The sequence below is a fragment of the Botryllus schlosseri genome, chromosome 6, assembly GCF_051294905.1.
Source record: "Botryllus schlosseri isolate E-star chromosome 6, Bs_hap1, whole genome shotgun sequence".
NCBI classification, from domain to species: Eukaryota; Metazoa; Chordata; class Ascidiacea; order Stolidobranchia; family Styelidae; genus Botryllus; species Botryllus schlosseri.
The window spans coordinates 5,613,094-5,630,767 of record NC_137241.1 but is presented as its reverse complement, the minus strand read 5'-3'; the positions used below and the strand labels follow the sequence as shown (position 1 = coordinate 5,630,767).

Below are 17,674 nucleotides of genomic sequence, written 5' to 3'. Positions count from 1 at the left end.
TAGTATTTAGCATTTCCAATAAGTTGATTTTGATTAAGCCATGGGTGGTCAACGCCGGACGTACGGCCGCATGCAGCCGTAAAACCATAATTATGCGGCCATTTACACATAATTAAATTAGCGTGTGCTGGCGACCGTCAATAAGAAATTTGAATTCATCAATCGGTTCCGAAATCTTTGAGAGATTTGAAACAACCTAAAAGTTTTCTTCACGCTTAGTGTGATCGAGTGTCACTTGGATATTTCGATTTTAATATAATAGTGTCCTTGCAATCTGAGCCCCACCGTATAAATGCGAACAGCCGAGAAAAATGATGCACACCATATTATAATTACCAGGTTGGGATCACGTACGTTTCACGGATGAAAGTTTTTCTGGTACGTTTGGGCGGTTCCAATATATTTTTTCAATACTGACAATCCTGATGAGCGGTCATGAAATAACAACATGCAAAGAGGTTGTTAATAAAAACTGGAAGATACATCATCATTACTTTGTTCCCAAATTTTTCGAAGACACCCCGTTCATCAGCCCTACCCGTTAATCTGATCACGTGGGCTGAGAATGAACACTATTTTGACAGCAATATGTGAAGCTACCAACATCATCGACGAAATGCAATCAAGAGGTTGAAACTGTTTTCAAGCTCCGCGCGACCTGTTGCCAGTTACCGTGAACTTTGTCAGACATTTATACTCACGATTTCTCTGTATACATAGTAAGCCTGCGGGAATGTTCTGCTGCTACAATTTAAAACTTTTATACGCAATATACATCTCAAGAAATCAGTGATAGCACAGACCACCACAAAGAGCACTGGCCTAGCCTACCTGTGAACACCGGGGTTTTTTCTGCCACTTTTCACGATGTGTTCAACAAATTAAAGGGTCAACTCTCACACTAACCGAATAATCTGTATAAATTACCTCTTATTGCTATTGTTCTGTTATTGTTACATTTTCGCCTGTAATCATCAAACTTGACGCATAAGAAGAAAGCGTCCTCTATATTTGAAATCTGAGAATATGGTAGGCCTTATCTCGTGGTTCCCATACACCTACAGCTTGTGGCCCACGAAAAAATAATAAAATGCTCGCGGCCCACTTATAAGACAATAAACTTAGCTTTAAAATACATTTCACGTGCTAATAAGATGGATGTGAATTTGCGCAATATGTGCATTGTGTTTGTTCAATTCACACGAGCATATAGTAGTGAACCTATATTGCGTTTGTTCACGAACGTATCCGTATTTCGTCGTCTGTTCCAAGCCGTCTGTCAGTTGTTCGATTTCAGTCAAAATAGAAAAGTCATGTCCACATAGGAATGAAGATGAAAACTGCAATTTTGACTTCTTTTGTAATGATCATGGAATAGGATTCGGAAGCAGACAACTACCACCCATCCAATTTTTTTTTTGCTGTTGATGGAAACAGCGTCTTAAAAACGGACTCGGCTCGTACATCAATGAGCCGTTCTTCTTCTTCAACTGAAAGATTGCTAGATTCTAATGCCACAATTGGTTACCAAGTTACCAAGTTGTTTTAAACAGTTAGAGCAGTGGTTCCCAACCGAGGGGAATTCCCCCCTTGGGGGGGATTTTGAAATTTTTAGGGGGGAATCTGGCTTAATTTTTTTAGGGTAATTCTGGCTTTGGCATTGTATCGGAAGATGCACTGGGTTCAGGTTTTTAGATTTTTATGGTATAGAACTGCTGTTAAGTAGAAATTAGTTCTTCACAATTGTATGTTTCTTTGGCGGATTTGAAGCTAGGAGTATGTTTAAATGCCTTCCGTAGATATTACACCCCTGATAAAGTGGGGCTCACGAGACGATTTCATTGGCTCCGCGGCAGCCTAGCTCGACCAAATTACTACTAAGCAGGAAAACGTCAAGCCGAATTCAGCACAACGCCACTAGTGAAATTGCTTAACTTTTTAAGCCAACATATGAGCCAAAGTGAAAAACATACCATATCAAATTCATCGATTTAACTCAAGTCCATAGCAAGTGGACTTGATGATTTATTTTTCGTTGGCGGCTACCCGACCGGTCAAAAACAGGTCAAATTTGACTGTACTTTACCAAAGTTTAGTGCGGTTCGCATTCGCCATAGTTCGGACATATTTGAATATGATTGGCCATTAATTGCTCAGTCAACAAACGGTTGCGCGTTAAAAAGCACATTTTTTAAGTCACAGGCAACTTTTTCATAGGGGGGGGGGGGTTTTGACTCAAATATCGGCCAAGGGGGGCACGAGACGAAAAAGGTTGGGAACCACTGAGTTAGAGGATTTCTAAGTCGCATATCCTTGTATACACGTTGCGAGATACCGTAGCGGTACGTTCCATACTTGCAGCATCAATAGGTGGCGAGTCCGACCGAGGGCGAAAGTCTAGCTCCAGAACAGTGGTCCCAACATTTTTAGACTCATCGCCCTCTTATCAAGCTCGACGCAAATTTTCAGCCCCCATATTTATGGATAGGGTTGAAAATCAATTTCAAACAAACATATTTAAAACAAGGCCCTTGTTTAAAACATGTTTTTGATTGTTTTTGTTCGTGTTTTTTTTAAGCCATGGCGTCACGAATATTCAGTTATGACGTCATAGGGATTGACATTGACAATTGAAAATATAGGGTAAATTAAATATAGCTCCTTTGAATAAATATATGTACTATTGCTGTTGAACCGACTATTTTGAGGTTTCCAACCATCCCATATCGATATACGTCGGTTATATCTCGGGTGGTAATTGTCCGTAGGCTCATACAACATGTTTTTTCAAGTATTTACACAATTATGGCATAATTTTACAACTTAAAAAAGATTTTTTTAAAAAGGACTTCGTTTATTACACTATTTAAAACATGTTGATGTCTTCCAAACGCGCCTGACTTATTTGTCTACTGTAATTTGGTAGCTTGCTAACCTGAGATTGCATTTCTCCATAAATTACGCGGGTTAACGTGTGATTTTAAAGACAAAGTTCCGTCTTATCACGATTCGCGAATTCTCACATGCATCAACATCAAACGCAGGGGTTCGGCGGCTTTTCGATTCTGCTCCGAGTCCTCTACTTCAAGGACGATACATTGATATCTTTGTTCATCAAACTAAACACCATGACCTTATAAAACTTCCAACTAAATGCCTAATAAATATTATTATTTATAAGAAATAGGATATAAACATTATCAATTTTCAATTATATTTAATTATGTGTGTATTTATCATAGTTTTACTGTGAATAAAGAATGATAACAAATTTATATTACCAAACGCGACGAACCTACTATGCCCCACCCAGGTATTCTATGATTACAACATTCGTAGAATTATATTATAATATGTGACCATTCCAGTACGTAAATCTCTTTTTTGCATGAAAATATATATAAAAAAAGTATAAGATAAATACTGTTTCAAACATATCACAGTGAACACAGTCGTACGCAAATAGTGAAAACGAGCACACGCATCAGAACAGTCCTTTTAAACTCAGCCAGTCTTCCGCCTTCCCCAGTAGATGCGACCCGCGCCATCGCGGGTCGCGTTCCAGTTCCCTGGCCTTCCGGGCCAGAAAGTCCATAAACGCACGCATTTCATCCGCTGAATGCGCGATGCCCGTCTCGCTTGTGAACAGACGCATTTCGTCAAGTCCGAAACGCGACGCGTCGAAAGTAGACCCGCGGTACGAAACTGGACACGGTTCCCGAGATTTTTCTGTGTCCCTGGTAAACTCTGAGTCGTCTTCAGAAGACGAGCTGCTTACAGTGTAGCCTAACAACGTCGAGTGAAGTTGGCGGTTAACCGGGGCGTCTACGATTGACGATGAGTATCCGTCGTCGTAAAGGGACGGGTCCCCTAATCGGTTGGTCCTGGGTGAGAGGCAAGGCGAATCCATCGACCCGACCAGTCTGCTAAACTCACTCTCCGACATGGGTAAGCCTACGTAGCGCTTGTTCTGAGGATTTGCGTTCCCAGACGCGTAATTTTGCTTTGAGCTTTTGGACGATTTGCTTCTAATAGAAGACCGCGAATGTAGGTCGGTTTCTGTCATGATGCCGTCTGAGTCGGTGCTGCTGCTACTATCATCGCTTTTAATCACCGACGAATACTGATTCCAAGGATTCTCTTGCCTCCATATAGGAAAGTCGTGTTTACTCGATTTCCTGCACCGCCTGCGTCTGGAAGGCGATCGGTTGCCGCGCAGTTTGCCAGAACTCGAGAACGACGCGCGCGTCGTCGACACGGGGCTCAAAACGAGAGAGCTAGCGACGGATGCGTTATCTGGCGACCCTACGGGACTCAAAATGGAAGAAACAGAGACGTCGGCCTTTTCTGTGAACCCTTCAGGGTTAAAAATGAGAGAGCGAGCGACGGCTGCGTTATCTGCCGGCACCACGGGGGTAAAAATTGAAGATAAGTTGTTTTCTATGGGCTCCACATGCCTCAAAACAAGACAATGAGCGTTGATCGTCGGCGATACAGATTCCGAAATTAACGAGCGAGCGCCGGTGGCGTTATGTACCGTTTCTACAGCGCTCGAAATTGAAGTACGAGTAACGCCGGGTTTTTTTGTGTGCTCTGCTACAGAGCTAAAAATGCAGGATCTGGCGACCGCGGATGACTCTGAATTCTCAACAGCTGCTTGCGACAACGGATTTTCGACGGAGCTTTCCGAGATAGTCTGCATCCGCGGCTGGTCGCCATCCGACCCACTGCGAGACCGCTTGCGTTGCGACACTGCTTGAGATTCGGCCTCGTCATTACCCAGAATCTCGATGCCTTGCTTTAGTTTCGAAATCGAAACCCTCAAGGCCCGGTTTTCTGCGCGCACTGTCTGCACGGTGACCTCCTGCTGGTGACAAGTCCAACGCAGCTGGCGTATGTCGCCGTACATCCGACAGCAGTCGTCGTAATGGTATTTTCTCGCGTTGTCGAGCGCATACCGCAAGTCCGCGATTTCTCGTTGCAGCGCATCGGATTCGTCAGCCAAGTCGCTCGAAGTTTGAGTCTGCGTCTCAGCGCGTTGACGTAACGGTAACGCGTCGTCGCATGAAGTCATCGCGTCTCTCACATTGCCTCTCTTTTCTCGCAAAGTCAGAGTTATCCTTTCCAAGTCAGCCTCCACAAATCTCTTGTCTTCTTCAAGCCTTGCGTGTCGCAGCTCGAACGCGGATCGCAGTTCGTCTTTTTCACGGTCTTTCTCTTCCAGTACTTTCGCGGATGCGTGCGCTTTCTCGTTTGCACAACGCAGTGCACCTCGCAGCCGCGCTATCTCGCCACGTTCGTGGCATAGCTCCGCGTTTTTATCGGCGCTTTCTTGCTCCGCGAGGGTCCATCGGTTACGGACTTCCTCCGAAGCCCGTTGGACTTGCGCAAGCTTGCTTTTCAACGCTTCGTTGTCGCTTTGCAGTTGAGCTATCCTACATGACAAGGTTCGCTCACTAGCTCTGGAGAAGGACACCCACGACGCTTTTTCCTCTTCGAACTTGCGCAAACTCTCTTTCAGCTCAACCACGCTCAGCACGGACGACAAGGCCGCTTCTGCGTGTAGTTTTTCAACAAAATCTAGCACACTTTTTAATGCATGCGACGCACGCGCGACCTTTTCCGTAGCATCGTCTGATTTGCAACTGTCTACACCTAGCAGAGCGTTGAGTGTGTCGATACCTTCGTGGAATATCTTAATCTCAGACTCCCTCCGATTCAAAGTCTTTTCCAACGACTTCACGTTCATATCTAGCTCGTCTACCCTCCTTTTAGCCTCTTCTTTCAACGCGGACTCGCGTTTCCAGTGCGTTTTGTACTCCTTGGCTTTGTCCAACGCGTGCGACAGCGAGCGTGAGGACGCTCTGAGATCGCCAGCTTGCTGCTTCACGCTGGAGGTGTAAGTCTTGAGCCTGTCGCGCAACGAATCGGCTTGCTTACGAGTCAAGTCCAGCGCGTTCAACGCGTCGGCCAGCTGATGCTGTAATGCGCTTTTCGTGCTGGTGAAGTCGCCGTTGTCCTAATATTTACAGAACACAGTTGTTAATAAGAGAATTCGGCGTCGGGTAATCAAGTGAGATATGTAATATGCATGCGTACTTTTGGCGTTTGCGTTCCTGCGCTTGCGCGCGGACTCCCAGTAAACATTGTCACGTCGGGCGACAAAGGTATCCCCTTGGTGCGCTGCGAAACGCTTCCCTGGTAAACGTAAATATCCATTGAAATGAGACTATGATTAAAGCTCGTTGGTGCAAAGTTCAACTGAGCACAATTAACGCTAACGATCGTCTCGTGATACCGTGCCGTTTACAATTAACCGATTAATATGAATAAGATTGGATAAAATCGAGCAGTCGAAGAAGTTGATTCCGAATGAGTATAAGGATTCCAGTCAAGTCGAGCATTCGAGTATCGCTATTACGACGTCATAACACTATGGGTGATTTGGAAAGTTTAAATATGCATATTTTACATATCACTAAGAAAATAGTCCCAGTCACACATTTGATATTTTTTCGACCTATTTCATTGCGCTTTGTGAGAATGCTTCATAGAAATAACTTTTCCATTGATGTGCGTAGCATTGTGCTACATGCTTTGGCTGCTGTTTTGCGGCTTATCTTGATTTCACGGCTTCCGCGGACGGATGAAAATGTCGAAACTAAAATTATCGTTGGTGTAATTGACTCTTCCTAGCAATTGCCGTAGAACTTCAGTAGTTGAAAGTAAGTATATCATCAGTACTCCACTGGAATCATTACATAATAGTAATTCAAACTCGAGTATTAATTATGAATACACTATTAGTTACGCATAACTTGAGGGTTGTACCGCAAAATACTCATATCGACACTATTATTTAGCTTCAAGCTTCTCTACAGGCTTTAAATTAGAGGGAAAAACTGCAGCAAATGCGGTATATTGTGTGGCTGTGTATTGATAATAGCAAGTAAACACACTCCTGGACGGCATTATGAGTAAATACGATTACGCAGTTCAATCTACGGGATTACGATATCAAGTACCGGTATAATCGTGGACGGCATTAACAGTAAATATAGGCTACACTTACGCAGTTCAATCTACGGGATTGCGATATCAGGTATACTGGATTCAATTCAAACCATATATCTTACCTCTAACGTAAAATCGCCTTTATGGGCCGCCATTGCTTCTGACTGCTGCGTCTCTTTCTGTAATTCCAATTCCGCAGCCCCTTCAGAATATCTCACATTCTGATCATCCTGTATCGTTATAAGAACACATTAGAGACGAGTTAATCAAATACTGCTTGCAACCAAGTTCTTAAATTGCTGACAGCTGACTATACGACCACAACAACGTACTGCCGCAGTACGCATCTGCGCGGTCCATTTAAACGGACGCCAACGGACAAAAGCAACCCGATCCAGCTGAATCACTCCAAGCATTCTTTCTGCTCCGTGTGTACATAGCGGGTGGAAACTCTATTTGCGACCGTAGCCGTCTACACGAATACATAAAATAATAGGATCTAACATCAAGTATTGTAATCCGTCGAAAACAAATAAAATACCACTCGATAGTGATACAACTGGGTTGAAACGTTAGGCTAGTACCATAACGTCAGCGTTCAAGATTACGGGATCACTATCTGACATAGATATATCGACTGCGTATACCGACAATGTCATTTCATTGCCATCTCTTGTCCTTGTATGTTATCTTCCGTTACATTTCATTAAGTGTGCAACTGTGCAGTGTGAATGGCTCGTATTCAAATGTTCTAGGCCGAGGCGGGTGTTAGATCCAAAGAATATTACAAGCTGGATTACTTCTACTGTTTCAAAGTACTCTAGCAGACTTGGACAATTAGATAAAGAATTCTATAGTCGTCTCATTGGCTTGATTAGAGCAAAATGCCTGTGATCTAATTCGAATCAAAGACGTGGAATGTTCATTTGCTCTAGTTAAGTTCTAATCTAATTTGTGAAACGTTGATATGGTCTAATTTTAATTCAAATCTAATTTCTGGTTTTGCTGACAATGATACAGAACTGTATAGTGCGAAATGAGCTAAGCTTGCTGTGCAGAATTTGTCAGTCTCATGCCTATAAATGACAACTCTGATTTGATGTGAACACAACTTGATTCACTTTTTAAGTTTTGGCGAATTGGGTAATTCTAATTCTGAAATAATTTGAAAATAATGTGTAGCTATAATTCGAATTCTAGTCTAATTTGGAAAATTGTGTAGCTGTACTTCTAATTCCAATCTAATTTGGAGAAAATGTGTAGCTATAATTCTAATTCTAGTCTAATTTGGAAAATTGTGTAGCTGTACTTCTAATTCCAATCTAATTTGGAGAAAATGTGTAGCTATAATTCTAATTCTAGTCTAATTTGGAAAATTGTGTAGCTGTACTTCTAATTCTAATCTAATTTGAAAAAAATGTGTAGCTATAATTCTAATTCTAGTCTAATTTGGAAAATTGTGTAGCTGTACTTCTAATTCCAATCTAATTTGGAGAAAATGTGTAGCTATAATTCTAATTCTAGTCTAATTTGGAAAATTGTGTAGCTGTACTTCTAATTCCAATCTAATTTGGAAAAAATGTGTAGCTATAATTCTAATTCTAGTCTAATTTGGAAAATTCTGTAGCTGTACTTCTAATTCCAATCTAATTTGGAGAAAATGTGTAGCTATAATTCTAATTTTAGTCTAATTTGGAAAATTCTGTAGCTGTACTTCTAATTCCAATCTAATTTGGAAAAAATGTGTAGCTATAATTCTAATTCTAGTCTAATTTGGAAAATTGCGTGGCTGTACTTCTAATTCCAATCTAATTTGGAGAAAATGTGCAGCTATAATTCTAATTCTAGTCTAATTTGGAAAATTCTGTAGCTGTACTTCTAATTCCAATCTAATTTGGAAAAAATGTGTAGCTATAATTCTAATTCTAGTCTAATTTGGAAAATTGTGTGGCTGTACTTCTAATTCCAATCTAATTTGGAGAAATGTGTAGCTATAATTCTAATTCTAGTCTAATTTGGAAAATTCTGTAGCTGTACTTCTAATTCCAATCTAATTTGGAAAAAATGTGTAGCTATAATTCTAATTCTAGTCTAATTTGGAAAATTCTGTAGCTGTACTTCTAATTCCAATCTAATTTGGAAAAAATGTGTAGCTATAATTCTAATTCTAGTCTAATTTGGAAAATTGTGTAGCTGTACTTCTAATTCCAATCTAATTTGGAGAAAATGTGTAGCTATAATTCTAATTCTAGTCTAATTTGGAAAATTGTGTAGCTGTACTTCTAATTCCAATCTAATTTGGAGAAAATGTGTAGCTATAATTCTAATTCTAGTCTAATTTGGAAAATTGTGTAGCTGTACTTCTAATTCCAATCTAATTTGGAAAAAATGTGTAGCTATAATTCTAATTCTAGTCTAATTTGGAAAATTGTGTAGCTGTACTTCTAATTCCAATCTAATTTGGAAAAAATGTGTAGCTATAATTCTAATTCTAGTCTAATTTGGAAAATTCTGTAGCTGTACTTCTAATTCCAATCTAATTTGGAGAAAATGTGTAGCTATAATTCTAATTTTAGTCTAATTTGGAAAATTCTGTAGCTGTACTTCTAATTCCAATCTAATTTGGAAAAAATGTGTAGCTATAATTCTAATTCTAGTCTAATTTGGAAAATTGCGTGGCTGTACTTCTAATTCCAATCTAATTTGGAGAAAATGTGCAGCTATAATTCTAATTCTAGTCTAATTTGGAAAATTCTGTAGCTGTACTTCTAATTCCAATCTAATTTGGAAAAAATGTGTAGCTATAATTCTAATTCTAGTCTAATTTGGAAAATTGTGTGGCTGTACTTCTAATTCCAATCTAATTTGGAGAAATGTGTAGCTATAATTCTAATTCTAGTCTAATTTGGAAAATTCTGTAGCTGTACTTCTAATTCCAATCTAATTTGGAAAAAATGTGTAGCTATAATTCTAATTCTAGTCTAATTTGGAAAATTCTGTAGCTGTACTTCTAATTCCAATCTAATTTGGAAAAAATGTGTAGCTATAATTCTAATTCTAGTCTAATTTGGAAAATTGTGTAGCTGTACTTCTAATTCCAATCTAATTTGGAAAAAATGTGTAGCTATAATTCTGATTCTAGTCTAATTTGGAAAATTGTGTAGCTGTACTTCTAATTCCAATCTAATTTGGAGAAAATGTGTAGCTATAATTCTAATTCTAGTCTAATTTGGAAAATTGTGTAGCTGTACTTCTAATTCCAATCTAATTTGGAAAAAATGTGTAGCTATAATTCTAATTCTAGTCTAATTTGGAAAATTGTGTAGCTGTACTTCTAATTCCAATCTAATTTGGAGAAAATGTGTAGCTATAATTCTAATTCTAGTCTAATTTGGAAAATTGTGTAGCTGTACTTCTAATTCCAATCTAATTTGGAAAAAATGTGTAGCTATAATTCCATAATTCTGATCTAATTTGGAAAAGCTGAAAATTTTGTAGCTACCCAACTGTGTACTCCAGAGTATTTATCTACTTCCGTCACGTTTATAGGCTACATCCACTTTTATACTCCAGCAGGTTTGAAGCCAAAATACTCATGTTAACGATTTTGTCGAATAGAACTCCTTCTTTCGTAGAAATCCTTCCTATCTTTTCATTATACCGCAATCTTATGGTGTTTTGAAAAGACGAAACTGCTAATAAACTGAATAACATAATCATATTTGAATAAGCCCGAATATTTTCGACTGCCAGGGGTAGGCCTAATCGTCAGCAACTATAGCAGAGAATTGAAAGGATTATCGCATATCAACAATCGTATTAACAAATACTGATACTAAATACTAATAAACTGTCTTGAACTCAACACACTTACTTTTTCCTTAGTAGAAGGTAGCTCATTCGACAGCCCGACTCCTTTGGCGGCCTGCAAAGCTCTGTGACGCCGAGGCGATAAATTGTAATAAAACGATGCGCCGACAGCGGGCGAAGCCGGGCCGCTGCGCTCCGACGACTGATTGGACGAAGACGACTGATGCCGTTTGCGCAGTGAGGTCTCAGTCCAAGCGTCCGACGAATTCCCAGAAGGACAAGGCATCGGCTGTTCCGGCTCTACAGAATAGGTATACGAAACTATATATACACTATATACAGCTTGCGATGAAACGGCACGCGAGAGGCTATTAGGAATACCACGTTAGGTAAACAGACTGAAAACGAATTGTTAGCTCTGTTGAATAGTTGCTTTATGTCTAATATTGGACGTGAAGTCTATTGTTGTAGCTCGAGAGTGGAAAACCCCGAATGGAGAAATACGAGTCGCCTATTCGAGATGTATCCAGCAGGCTTTGACTGCTGAATGATTCTAGTTGTCTAATTATAAGAGCGAAATAATTTAATTCTGCTGGTAATTTAATTCTAATCTAAATAGCGAAATGTTTTTATGATCTAATCTTAATTCTAGTTTCATTTCTGGTTTTCCTGAAAATGGTACAGCACTGTATAGTGTGAAACGAGTCAATCCTGTACATACCTTTGTTATTCTCGTGCTTTTGCGGATGAACTCTGACTTGGCACGAACTTAACATGATTTTTATCGCACCACATTCAAATATGAAATTGAATTCAGTTTCCAAGTTTTTTGGGAATTCGCGAATTCCAATTCTAATCTAATTCAGAGAAAACTGTGTAGCTATAATTCTAGTTCTAATCTAATTTGGAAAAACTGTGAAGCAATAATTCTAATTCTGATATAATTTCGAAAAAAAACTGTGTAGCAATAATTCTAATTGTAATTAATTTCGAAAAAACTGTGTAGCAATAATTCTAATTGTAATATAATTTCGAAAAAAAACTGTGTAGCTATAATTCTAGTTCTAATCTAATTTGGAGAAAAACTGCGCAGCACTTATTCTAATTGTAATATAATTCCGAAAACAACTGTAGCAATAATTCTAATTATAATCTAATTTGGAGAAAACTGTGTAACAATAATTCTAGTTGTAATATAATTTCGAAAAAAAAAACTGTGTAGCTATAATTCTAGTTCTAATCTAATTTGGAGAAAAACTGCGCAGCACTTATTGTAATTGTAATATAATTCCGAAAAAAACCGTGTAGCAATAATTCTAATTATAATCTAATTTGGAGAAAACTGTGTAGCAATAATTCTAATTGTAATATAATTTCGAAAAAAACTGTGTAGCTATAATTCTAGTTCTAATCTAATTTGGAGAAAAACTGCGCAGCACTTATTCTAATTGTAATATAATTCCGAAAAAAACTGTGTAGCAATAATTCTAATTATAATCTAATTTGGAGAAAACAGTGTAGCAATAATTCTAATTGTAATATAATTTCGAAAAAAACTGTGCAGCAATAATTCTACTCCTAATCTAATTCGGAAAGGGCTGAAAATTTTATAGTCGTCCGACTCTGGCACCCAGAGGTGTTCAGTAACGAATTACCTCTACTTTTTCGGAGTACTCAAGTAGGTTTTGTCCATACTCGCACTACTTAGGCTTCTCGATTGTAATACTTCTGCATCAACTTGAACAGCTTTTAAAAAAAACTGCGTGCCATTTACAATTTGGATTTTGAAAGTAAAAGGTATAGTTTTGGGATCTTTTTTATGACTGAAATTGGCATACAGTCTTAGCGAAAAGGTTGTGTGTTCACTTCATACCCAAAGGGCAGAAAAGGGTGGTACGCGAAAGCAGAACCTAACTCTGAATTCTATCGCGGTCATAAATCATACGTAACTACGTACAATACATGCATAATTTGGGTTACAATATTGTACTCGAATTATAACGCTGTATAAGTCTAAGGTAGGTTCTGGTTTCATGTGTCATGATTGTACAAATGTACATATATATTTACACCCGTATATCAGGGGTGACACACGGGTGGAAATACATACACTTCTCGCCGAGAGTGTATAGGAATCGCGTGAAATAGACTATGCATCGGAATAGCCAAGTGTATTTCAAAGAGCATGCCTATTTGCGGCGTCGTCAGTCATTTTTCGATGGTCGCGAAGATGCTATTTACAATTTTGGAAGCACTCGCCTCCGATTAACTGTTAAAAGTACTCGACCCCACGATCAAATCTGTTCTTTTAATCTCGTTACTTCAGAGCACTTTTCAGGACTTGCATTTTCTATTTTCCCTTGAAGTAGTTTAGACATGCTTTTGAAATTGTTACTTCTACTTGTAAGCGAGTAGAAATTACCTCGTTACTTCTACTTCTACTCAACTACCAACGCTGATTACTTCCATCACTTCTGGATATTTGATGCCTACAGAAATAATGCATTTCGTGTCAGTGTTTTCAATGCAAATTCCGATCAATAGTAATAGGACGTTTGTATTTTTGTCCTCGATGATTTCGCGGCATATACGCCATGATATACATACACACGATCTCTGCACCTGCACCTGCACCTGCACATGCATACCATGAGTGCATGATGTGCATATGCCGCTGGACAATGAAGGTGCAGAAACAGATTTTAAAGCCTTCTAAGTCTTGCATCACCCTTTAATGCTATCCCGGAAATGCTCAGCGCCAAGCGGGGAAGTCAAGGATGCCAGTTTTATTGAGTGGGTCTTTGGTCTGACCCGGCCGGGCTTGAACCATCGACCTGCCGAACAAGAACTTATCCACACTTACGAAAACAGCCTCCGTCGCTTTCGCTGGCTTTGCGGAATTCTAACACGCCCCTCGGGCTGGGAGGTGCGTCCTCGTCGCGTAGCGGTATTTCTACCCACTCGGAATTGGCGTCGTCGCGTTCAATTTGCGGGAAGACCGTCTCTGAGCTTGTGTTTTGAGATGCATCCTGGGTGACAGCGTCTGACGGCCGAGCGCTTGTGACCCAGTTCATCGCTGCGCAGGGAATATAATAGTCAATAAATGTGAAGTGGATTGTCTCAGGATTGTAACCAAGTCACAAGGTTCCGAGTCAATCAATTCAAGTCGAGTCATTCTCAATTTTCCAGAGTCCAGAGGCGTTTCGACATGTTTGTATATGGTTAATGGTTACGGCCCTTTTTCTCTGCAACTCGATACTCCTTTATTATGATTCTTCAGCTGCCGTTATCTAGCACTTAGGGCGGGCCCAGTTTCGTACTAGGCTTTTGTAGGACACAGCTTATGCGACTTGGACGGCGATGACGGACCTAGATAAACCTCCAATCTAATCGTGTTCACAATCTCATTATACCGCTGACGTACGGGAAGCGAGTGGCGCAGTTGGTTAAACACTGCAGCCACAACACCAATGGTTGGCGGTTCGAGTCTCGGCTCTGCCATGTTTCTATGTGTCGGAGGTTTATCTGGGCTCCTCATCGCCGAACCCGCTGTAAATACAGCGCGTTCAGAAGAAGAGAGAGCCGAACTCTTGAAAGGAGGCAGCAAATGAGCCGAAAAATAAAGACTCAAGTTCAAGAAGACATGACATTTTGAAATGTATGAAATTTACTGTGTGGGCGCAAATAACCACGAGTTGCAAGCGCCAATTATATGAGTTAATAAAAACAACAACAACAACAACCGCTGACGTACACACACCGTATGTCTCACGCCAGTGGGCAGCCGTTATCCATATCCATTTTGTTTCAATTGTATGACTTGGACAACTATACAATTTGATTAATTAGATCGAAATGCCGGTAATCTAATTCTAATCTAAGTTTTGGAATGTTTCCTTGCCAGAATTTCAATTATAGCTGAATTTCTGGTTTTCCTGAAAGTGCTACAGGAGAACAATATCATGAATACGAAACGAGCCAAGCTTGGTGTACAAACATTTGCCATTCTCGTGCTTATGACAATGAACTCTGATCTGATATGAACTGAGCTTGATTTTGTGTATTTCTTTCTACATCAGAATTTTATTCAATTTCCAAGTTTCTGCGAATTCAGTCATTCTAATAATAATCTAATTTGGAAAAACGCTGTGTAACTATAATTCTCATTCTAATATAGTTTGTGAAATCTATAAATTTTCTAGTTGTCCAACTATGTACTTCTGATTATTCGTTCATATATGTACCATACATATGGTACTGTACACAGTGTACAGTGCACAGTAACGGCGAAGCAATCATATAGATTTCACCTAACCAGCCAGGCCGATAAAACGATTTCTTGTGAGAATGTGATCGCTCATGGTAACTACTGTTATGAATAGGGTACGGTCCTACCTGAAGCGCGGATGTATTCCTCGGTCGACTTGCTGGCCCTCTGCAACGCAGCGAACATGGCAAAGTCTCAAGAAATAATATACTCCGGTAATCTGGAGATGATCAGCTGATTTCATCGTTACCACGTGTTGCTAAGTGTTGCTTGTCTTCCATTGTGCTGCAACAGACACACATTGCATATTGCCTCAGTACACCATCTGGTGTACCGAAATTAGCAGGGACGAAAATTAAACAGAATGTGAATTCAGACCACATTAGTTACCAGTTAAAATGACTAATGAGTGTCCTATTACTTCATATGAATCTGAGTCATCTAAGCGCCTCGTATACTAGATGTCCCGGTTATAAAATACCGATTGTTAGTGTACTGTACAAGTGCATACCTTGGCCATAGTATCGTCGTAAAAATTTAAGCACATATTAAGCACCGGTTTACCTTAGTTACGGAACACTGTACGTTGTTAAGATATTACATACAGTAATAGGCCTCATACCATCACTCGTACATTATTTATATTAAACCATAGATGTATGATTAAACAAACATATAATCGGCTCAACTGAGTCCGTATTCGTGACTCAAGTTAGTTTCTATGAGACTAGTTATTGGTATCCCCCTATTCACAATTATAGATATCTGACTAGCTTAAACCCGTTCGCCTTAATTATTTAAAGAACACAGGTCTCACTCTCAGACCATCACTCGGAGATTATTTATATTAGACAAACATATAATCGAATTCGAACACGTACCTCACATCTTAGGCCACTAATAAATCATCAATATCATCATTATTATTCGATAATCGCTCATTACTCTCTTCGGCTTTCGGCAATTTAATTTCGGACGTCGCTACACCTATCTCAGCATTGACTGTTAGATATAGCCCACGCGACGTTGCTATAGCTTGTGGATTGATACCATTCCATTCTTTTCTTTAAACATTCGACGAGATTGCTTCCTTTGTTATCTCGGTTGAATACACCACTCCAACTGATGTATACCACGAAAAGGCTTTCTTATCACAGCTTTCACGCCTAAAGATCGGTGTATACAGCCTACTATATAATAGTGAGCTGGCGGTATACATACACGTATACTATATGTCAGTGCCAAATTGCACTTACGGGCAATAGATCCATCCATTCTTCATGATCTGCCAAAATATCACACAAATAAAACATTGAATATTGAAACAAAGCTTGACACTATGAAGACATTATATCGATTTGCCGCTTATAGTCCTGGGTTGAGAACCTGACAGTCGTCGAACATGTCCATTTGTCCATATTGTCCATTGTCGATTGTCCGCAGCCAGGTCGAAATACAAGCAATTTCTACAGAACGAATACTAGTCAGCCCTTCAGGTTACAGAACTTCGATCTGACATATCAACCTCGCCTATCGAGTGTCATGCAGCATTCATTTTCATTACTAATCGTTTTATGTTATATCTTATGTCTTTTCGTCCAATGCGCTTGTGTTGGATACGCCTCTTATTTACATCGCCCAGGTGGGTGCTTGATTATAAAGACTACACCAAGTCGTTTCGACACCCTCCTGTATTTTCATTGTATCTCGGTCTTGTGGTGGTTTGAAATGATAACATTAATAAACCGACACTGATACTGATAGTGGCAGATGTACTGGTGTGATTAGTTGTCATTTCGCAGTGTTCGTGCAACTACAAATTCAGTTGCACGAATTGAGAACGTGCATGGTCGGGTCTGAGTTAAACCGAAAATATCCGACAGTTCAATTTAACAGTCCAACTTGAGTAATTTGAATATGTGATTTTTGCTACTGTGATTCATCGCTGCCCTGCGTTTGAATAAACTTGATGACAAAGATTCAACCTCCATCGTTCTATCTACTCGCAGCACGATTCCATGGGATACATAGTATCTTAATCTGAGGCCGTGAAATAAAGAGAACTACCGGAAGTTGTTCGCGTGCAGCGCTTAGGCATATGGCGCTTTAAAATCAGCTTCCCGCACGTATGTGGAAGATAGTCGAATCATCAATATTACGGATTCTCGACACAGAGTCGAATATATAATTTACCAGCTTGGCAGATCAGGATATGTTATGCAATGGTTGATCATGAGCAAGGGAAAACCAGTAAATATAGCAGTATATATGAGGTAATGGATCTATATGGTGAAAACGGAGTAATCTTCATTCTGGACTTTATGTCATGCCGCGTTTCATTAGTATTCCAAGATGTATACAGCTCATTGAGTACATTCCAGAATTAAGACTCGAGTTGATTCTAGTGACACATATCATGCCTCCATGACAGTGATAATAACTTAGAAGAGTTCAAATGTATCTTATGCGCGCATCAAGAAAAATAACATCAGTTACATGTCATCAGATTTAATTTTGCATTTTTTCTGATGACCAATTACTATTACATAGAGCAGGGGTTCTTACACTTTTTAGATCGGCATC

At 39.6% G+C, this 17,674-nt stretch overlaps 2 protein-coding genes across 4 annotated transcripts in view; one reads left to right on the top strand and one right to left on the bottom strand.

Annotated features, from left to right (window-relative positions):
* Positions 1 to 17,674, top strand: part of LOC145440563 (profilin-4-like) — a 230,990-nt gene that overhangs the window by 37,379 nt on the left and 175,937 nt on the right. The window lies entirely within an intron of this gene.
* Positions 3,333 to 16,243, bottom strand: LOC145440558 (uncharacterized). Of its 3 annotated transcripts, none has more exons than XM_080318193.1 (7): positions 15,973 to 16,243; positions 15,220 to 15,376; positions 13,688 to 13,900; positions 10,889 to 11,124; positions 7,137 to 7,244; positions 6,100 to 6,198; positions 3,333 to 6,019 (listed from the first exon to the last, which is right to left on the bottom strand). In XM_080318193.1, exons 2-7 carry the CDS (start codon positions 15,275 to 15,277, stop codon positions 3,485 to 3,487), a joined length of 3,249 nt encoding a protein of 1,082 aa, XP_080174319.1. In that variant the 5' UTR covers positions 15,278 to 15,376; positions 15,973 to 16,243; the 3' UTR covers positions 3,333 to 3,484. The 3 variants fall into 3 exon arrangements, with proteins under 3 accessions (XP_080174319.1, XP_080174320.1, XP_080174323.1); XM_080318194.1 differs by lacking the exon at positions 15,973 to 16,243 and adding an exon at positions 15,656 to 15,952; XM_080318197.1 differs by lacking the exon at positions 15,973 to 16,243 and adding an exon at positions 15,603 to 15,622.

Excerpts from the sequence above, each read along its gene's own strand:
- LOC145440558 (XM_080318193.1), bottom strand. The coding sequence starts at position 15,277 with ATGTTCGCTGCGTTGCAGAGGGCCAGCAAGTCGACCGAGGAATACATC. Across the intron at positions 7,245-10,888 it reads TACCTTCTACTAAGGAAAAA|GATGATCAGAATGTGAGATA; the intron begins GTAAGTGTGTTG and ends ATAACGATACAG. Across the intron at positions 6,020-6,099 it reads CAGGAACGCAAACGCCAAAA|GACAACGGCGACTTCACCAG; the intron begins GTACGCATGCAT and ends TGTAAATATTAG.